The sequence below is a fragment of the Erinaceus europaeus genome, chromosome 20 (assembly GCF_950295315.1).
Source record: "Erinaceus europaeus chromosome 20, mEriEur2.1, whole genome shotgun sequence".
Lineage (NCBI taxonomy): Eukaryota > Metazoa > Chordata > Mammalia > Eulipotyphla > Erinaceidae > Erinaceus > Erinaceus europaeus.
In genome coordinates, this window is record NC_080181.1 from 9081853 (window position 1) to 9088696 (window position 6844).

Here is a 6844-nt window from a genome sequence, read left to right on the forward strand (position 1 = left end):
GTTCCAAGTTTAAGCTCCCATACCACTATAAGCCATAGTTGAATAGTGCTCTGGTAAATAATAATAACTATTATTATTCAATAAAATTAAAAATAAAATAGCACGAATATATAGATAACATAAACATATGTTTATTATTGGATCGAGACAGAGAAGTTGAGAAGGGAAGGGAAGATAGAGAGGGAGAGACAGAAACACCTATAGCTCTGCTTCACCAATCATGAAGCTTTCTCCCAGCAGGTAGGGACCAGGGGCTTGAGTCTGGTCTTTGTGCACTATAATGTGTGCATTTACCCAGGTGTGCTACCGCCTGCCCCCCCCAAAATGTATTTAGGGAGTCGGGCGTAGTGCAGTGGGTTAAGCGCACATGGCGCAAAGCCCAAGGACTGGTGTAAGAATCCCGGTTCGAGCCCCGGCTCCCCACCTGCAGGGGAGTCGCTTCACAAGCGGTGAAGCAGGCCTGCAGGTGTCTTTCTCTCCCCGTCTTCCCGTCCTCTCTCCATTTCTCTCTGTCCTGTCCAATAACAACAACAATAAAAACAACAAGGGCAACAAAAAGGAATAAATAATTTTTTTTTAAAAAATGTATTTATTTATTATTGGATTGAGACAGAAAGAAGTTGAGAGGGGAAAGGAAGATAAAAAATATGTAAATGATTCTGGATAGTTCTTTAGACTAAAGATATATAACCCCTTCTCTTTAAGTCTCATTGTAAATAAGAAAAGTGTAGGGGAGTTGGGCAGTAGCGTAGCAGGTTAAGCGCACGTGGCGTGAAGCGCAAGGGCCAGCCTAAGGATCCTAGTTTGAGCCCCCGGCTCCCCACCTACAGGGGGGTTGCTTCACAGGCGGTGAAGCAGGTCTGCAGGTGTCTATCTTTCTCTCCCCTTCTTTGTTTTCCCCTCCTATCTCCATTTCTCTCTGTCCTAACAATGACATCAATAGCAACAACAATAACTACTACAACAATAAAAAGCAACAAGGGCAACAAAATAGAAAATAAATAAATATTTTAAAAAATTTTTAAAAAATGTAAGGGAAAAAAAAATCCTGGGGGGGGGGGCCAAGTGGTGGTGTACTTGGTTAAATGCATACATTACAGTGAGCAAAGAGCCAGGTTCAAGCCCCTGCTCCTCACCTATAGGGCGAAAGCTTCACAAGTGGTGAAGCAGTGCTACAGGTCTCTCTTTCCCTCTCTCTCTCCTTCCCTATCTCCCTCTCCCCTTTTGACTTATATCTCTATCCAATAATAAAAATTTTAAAATTCTGATTAAAAAAAGCAAAGTGTTCAGTTACTAAAGGTAATCATAACTTTCTGCCCTTCCTTCTATTCCTTCTTCGTCTAGCGTTTGCCCTTCTTCCTTCTATTCCTAATTCCTCCTCAATCAGTCAAGTTTTAGCAGCTGAAAAAGGAGAAGTAGCAGATGGCTGAAATCTCTGTCCCTGTTTGTCACTAATGAATGTTATTTTGGTAATTTTCAGAGACAAAAGGGATGAGGGTACCAGGAAGTCACCATGTATCAGAACTATGTTCTTTCCTTAACAGGAGAAGAGGCAGGGATAAAGGAGTTAGAAATTAGTGGGAATGGGTCTGGACACAGGCATATTTCCTGATCCACAGTGTCAAATCAACTATCCTTACCGTCTTTCCAGCTCTCTCATTCCCCTGCAGATGGTCCTGCTTTTCCTGACCATCTCACCTCCAATAATTCAGAGATTATCTATAAAGCAGTGCTTTGAAAAAATGAATGCTCAGTATGTATACTTCACCTATATCTTTATTAGCTAATAAGCAAAAATTCCTAATCAAATTTACTGCTTTTTTTCCTCTATTGTCTTACAACTTAAATCAGATTTAAGTTTCCTATCATATACAGGTCATGCGCACTGAAGGGAAATTCCGATGTCATTCTCTCTCTCGGAAAAAAAAAAAATATATGCACACATGACAAAAAAAAAAAACACCCCACAATTCATGGATCTCAAGTTGGTAACTTGTAATTTTTCTTTTTTAATATTTATTTATCCCCTTTTATTGCCCTTGTTGTTGGATAGGACAGAGAGAAATGGAGGAGGGGAAGACGGGGGGGAGAGAAAGACAGACACCTGCAGACCTGCTTCACTGCATGTGAAGCGGACCCCCTACAGTTGGGGAGCCGGGGGCTCAAACCATGATCCTTAAGCTGGTCCTTGCACTTTGCACCACCTGCGCTTAACCCATTGCACAGCCACCCTACTCCCTGTAATTTTTCTTTTAAGCCTCAAATATATGCAGATGCCTTTCCCCCAAACAACATCTCTGACTCTTGACTTCCCTGAGGAGTCAGCTTCCTGTTAGTCTAGACAGATCTTCAGGATACACAAGCACACCAGCAACACCTCTCACATTTGTAGAACTCTGAGAGGCTCGCTTGGTTAATTCCAACAGTAATGTTTCAAAAGGAAGTAGTTAACTTGAGTACTGTTGCCCCTACCCTGCATGTACATAAAATCGAGGCCTGGGAGGTGATGCAATGGATAAAGTATAGGATTCTCAAGGCTGAAGTTATCAGTTTGGTCTCTGGCATTGTATGTGCCACAGTGGTACTCTGGTTCTCTCTCTCTCTCTCTCTCTCTCTCTCTCTCTCTCACACACACACACACACACACACACACACATCTTAGGAGAAAAAGAAAAGACATGTTCTATACCAAGAGGTGACTTGAATTTAAATATGAATCCCAACAAACCTGAATGCTTCCCAAAGCAAAATGCAGACCAAATAAAGGGTACTCACGGATCAAACTCATGAATGACACTTTCAAATCTCAGGACAGCAAACAGACGAGTAGAGAAAGCTGCAAAACCCAGAGAATTAATATTATAATTGTAATGTGACATAAAAAGCACTAGAGCAAATAACTAGTAGTTTGACAGAAATAATAGCATTATTCAACATATGTGCCACAGAAAATAAAAAACAATGCCTAACTAAAATATTTATACATTCCTACTAGGTAGAACAAACACACTGACCCCTAGTCCCTCTCAGGAACTACTTCCTATCGAGACCTGTGGTACAGTACATGTAACTACTACAGATAGGGCCATCTTTCATACAGGCTCACATTCCCTCCCAGCAACTAAATTTAACTTTGGAAGAAACTAAAAAATAGAGATTAAATGTATGACTCATGGAGATCAGAAAATAATAGTAGTAACAAACTGACGTAGCAGAGCGAGATCTAAAGACTTTCAGAAATACTGAAGTAGGTATAACAGTCTTTTACAAAATTCAAAACTCAAGGATCCCTAGTCTCTCTTCCAGCATTAAGAAAAAAAGATAATTAGCAAGCTTCCCATTTTTTCCCAAGTGAGCAGTAGTTCTGATTTTTATATTTCTTGCTTCTCGTTTGTTTTTTGGTTGGTTGGTTGTTTTTTGCTTAAAAAAAAAAAAAAAACCACAGTAATGGGCAATAGCAAAATGAAGACATTGCAATTTGCTGAACAAAACATGGTATTTTAAGAAAGTGAGTCTCATTTCTTTTCTTTATAGGGCTGATTGTTTTATAGTCGACAGTAAAATATAGTAGTTTGGGGGACTGGGTGGTGCACCTGGTTAAGTGCACATGTTGCAATGTGCAAGGAAGGACCTGGGTTAGAGCCCCTGGTCCTCATCGGCAGGGGGATAGCTTTGTGAGTGGGTGAAGCAGTGTTGCAGGTGTCTCTCTTTTTCTCTCCCTTCTCTATCACCCCCTTTCCTCTTGATTTCTGGCTGTCTCTAGCCAATACATAAATATTTAAAAGAAAGAAAAAATACACAGTAGTTTGTACATGTGTAACATTTCTCAGTTTTCCACATAATACTCTAACCCCCCATCTCGGTCCTCCTCCGGCATCATGTTCTAGGACCTAAACATCCCTCCCAACCCATCCCAAAGTCCTTTAGTTTGGTGTGATTCCCCCCCCCCCTTTTAATCCCCCATATCCACATATATACTCACATAACACAGCAGCCATGGACAAAATGAGAAGCTTAAGAAGTGTGTCCTATTTCCCCCCCCTTTTTATCCCCAATATCCACATGTATACTCACATAACACAGCAGCCATGGACAGAATGAGAAGCTTAAGAAGTGTGTCCTGCTTCTCATAGGACAACCGCAAAAATCCCAGCTTAGTCATCTTGACATGGGTGGGTGGCAACAGATGACTTGCAAATAGCTAAGAAGGAAAAGTCAAGACTATAAGATATTTAGCACCTTTCCACGTACACAATTCACTTCTGTATTTTATGGGGCTAGAGTAGCACAAAGCAGATGTGAGCTAGCAAATATCCCAAAGAAGGCCAAGCTAAGACTAACATCCAAATCTTGCCTGATGTACTATCTATGGACAAAGAGGCCGGCAAGGTTTATGTCAAGACTAAAAAGGATCGATTTGCCGTATTACCAAAATAGTTTCCTGCTCCCTCACATTTAACAAGCGCAATACCACAACTAGCAATAGTAGAGAACAACACAGGAAGAGAGGAAAACATTGGGGAAAGAGATGCAAGGAAAACAAGAATGACTGGAAACAGAAAAGAAAAAAAAAAGAAAAGTGAAACTGAGAAAGAGAGCATTTAAAAAAAGGCAGGGCAGCCCAGGAGGTAACACTATTAACAAAGCATTGGAGTCTCCGGCATGAAGACCTGAGTTAAATCCCAGGCATCACCTGTGCCTGAGAGATGCTCTGGTTTTCTCTCTCTCCCCCTTTCATGAATTAGTAAATAAAAGGACCTTGGGGCTGGGCAGTGGCATACCTGGTTGAGTGTACACTTTACCATTCGCAAAGACCTGGGTTCGAGCACCCAGTCTCTATCTTCATGGGGGAAGCTTCAAAAGTAGAGAAGTGGCGCTGCAGGTGTCTCTTCTTTCCCTCTCTATCACCCCTTTCCCTCTCCACTTCTGGCTGTCTCTATCCAATAAATAAATAAAGACAATAAAAAATTTTAAAAGAGAGAGAAGTGGTCTGGGGTGAAGGTAGACAACATAATAGTTGTGCAAAGAGAGTCTCAAGCTTGAAGCTTTGAAGTCCCTGGTTCAACTCCCTGCACCACCATAAGCCCGAGCTGAACAGTGCTCTGGCAAAAAAAGTAAATAAGTATGGGGGTGTGTGTGGTCTGTGGACCATTATTCAGAGTGGTGATCACTGGAATACAGGATTTACTCACAGTGATTTTTCATAGGATTTGACTATGCAAGATAAAGATAGCTCAGGAGACTTCTTAAATCATAACGGAAGGAAAGTACTAGCAATCCTCTTGGTCTTTCCCCCCACTATTACTGGCAAAAGGGAGAGGAGAAACAACGCTGGAATAGGTGGAAGGCACGAAAAATCCCATATTCCTGCTCCTTCACTAAGAAGTCAAGCATCTCACTAGTAATTAACTGTCCCAAAAGGGCAGTTCACTGTGCGCTTTAAATTCTATTCCGGGAGGAAATCCTTATCGTGCAATCAAAACTAAACACCTCACTCTGGGAAGTCAATAGCCCTGCCACATCCCTTAGGTTTGCGGTCACTTTCTGGAAGGCCTGAAACAGATAATGCCAACAACCCACTGAACTGATAAGAGCAGAGCAACTGAAAAGAATAAGAAAAGGAGAGCAGAGTCCCAGATCTGAGCCTGAGAGGAGAGGGTGGCGGGAGCTGGGGCTCCAGGGCTGCGGGGCTGTGCTGGGCCTGGGTCCCCCCAGGCCTGCCGGCGCGCCTCCGAGGCGGTGCACCCCTGCCAAGCCCACACCCTCGCCGCTGCAGGTCCCACCTTCCCGGTATGCCCCCTCCCCTCACTCTCCCCACAACAGGACACTCCCCCACCCAGCATCCCAAGTCCCCCTGCCCGGGTTTCCCACGCCCACGCCCCCCACACACACACCCCCGGCCCGCACCAGCCTGGCGCTCGCCCACTCCCGGACCTTCCCATTCTCCAGACCAGGATGCCCCGCCACACCCCACGCCCCCTCCTCTGCAAGGCCCTGGGGCCTTCCTCTGCGTGTCCCCTTCTGAAGCCGCACCCCATTGCACTTGGCGTGGCCCCTGCAACACTCTGGACAGCGCCGACCGCTGACTCCAGGAGCAACCCCGCGGCTTTCTCACCTGGTCCGCTTTCCTGCAGAGTCCGCTTGGCTCCCTCGGCCATCCGTTCAGTGGCGCACCCAACCCTGGCAAAGGCCGGGTCCGCCCCCCATTGGCTGGATCAGGGCCGACGCGCCGCTCGGGGAAAGTGATAGGGTCGCCGCGCTGTCTATCAGACCCGGAGGCGGGGGCCAAGTCCTGCTCTCACTCCTGAACTGGACGACACAGCCTTCACTTGGCGGCCAGGAGGCGGGACTTCCAGCCCCAGCCGAGCTCCGATAGGCCCGGTGCTGAGAGCGGACGCACGTAAAGAACGTGCTCCCCACAGTTTGGTTGATCGCCGAGGAATGACGTGTCGGTCTGGGGCGCGAAAGCGCCGAGTTGATGGAGATGTGGGGCAGAGGAACGGGAGGTTTGGCCCATTTGTGACCGGAAGCGGAAACACCATGGAAGAAAAAAAAAAACAACAACAACCCACAAACCCGGAAGCGCGGGACGGTAAACCCGCTGTTGTTCCTGACTGCTCGCAAGTAGAAATTGACGCCTGGGGGTCGGGCGGTGGCGTAGCGGGTTATGCGCATGTGGCGCAAAGCGCAAGGACCGGCGTAAGGATCCCGGTTCGAGCCCCCGGCTCCCCACCTCCAGGGGAGTCGCTTCACAGGCGGTGAAGCAGGTCTGCAGGTGTCTGTCATTCTCTCCCCCCTGTCTTCCCCTCCTCTCTCCATTTCTCTCTGTCCTATCCAACAACGA

The 6844-nt window shown here is 45.8% G+C and overlaps 1 protein-coding gene across 4 annotated transcripts in view; it reads right to left on the minus strand.

Moving 5' to 3' along the window:
- STT3A (STT3 oligosaccharyltransferase complex catalytic subunit A) overlaps window positions 1-6274 on the minus strand; it is a 28499-nt gene extending 22225 nt beyond the window's left edge. The window contains exons 1-3 of one of the 4 annotated variants that reach the window (XM_016187101.2): window positions 6116-6274; window positions 4075-4201; window positions 2776-2836 (exon numbers count right to left, since the gene is read on the minus strand). In XM_016187101.2, the coding sequence (XP_016042587.1) occupies window positions 2776-2836; window positions 4075-4162 (149 nt within the window). In that variant the 5' untranslated portion in view covers window positions 4163-4201; window positions 6116-6274. Of the gene's footprint in view, window positions 1-2775; window positions 2837-3982; window positions 4030-4074; window positions 4202-4781; window positions 4897-6033 lie in introns of those variants that run through there. The other 3 variants (XM_016187102.2, XM_060179781.1, XM_016187104.2) reach the window with 3 other exon arrangements.
- Window positions 6275-6844: the final 570 nt, after the last annotated feature.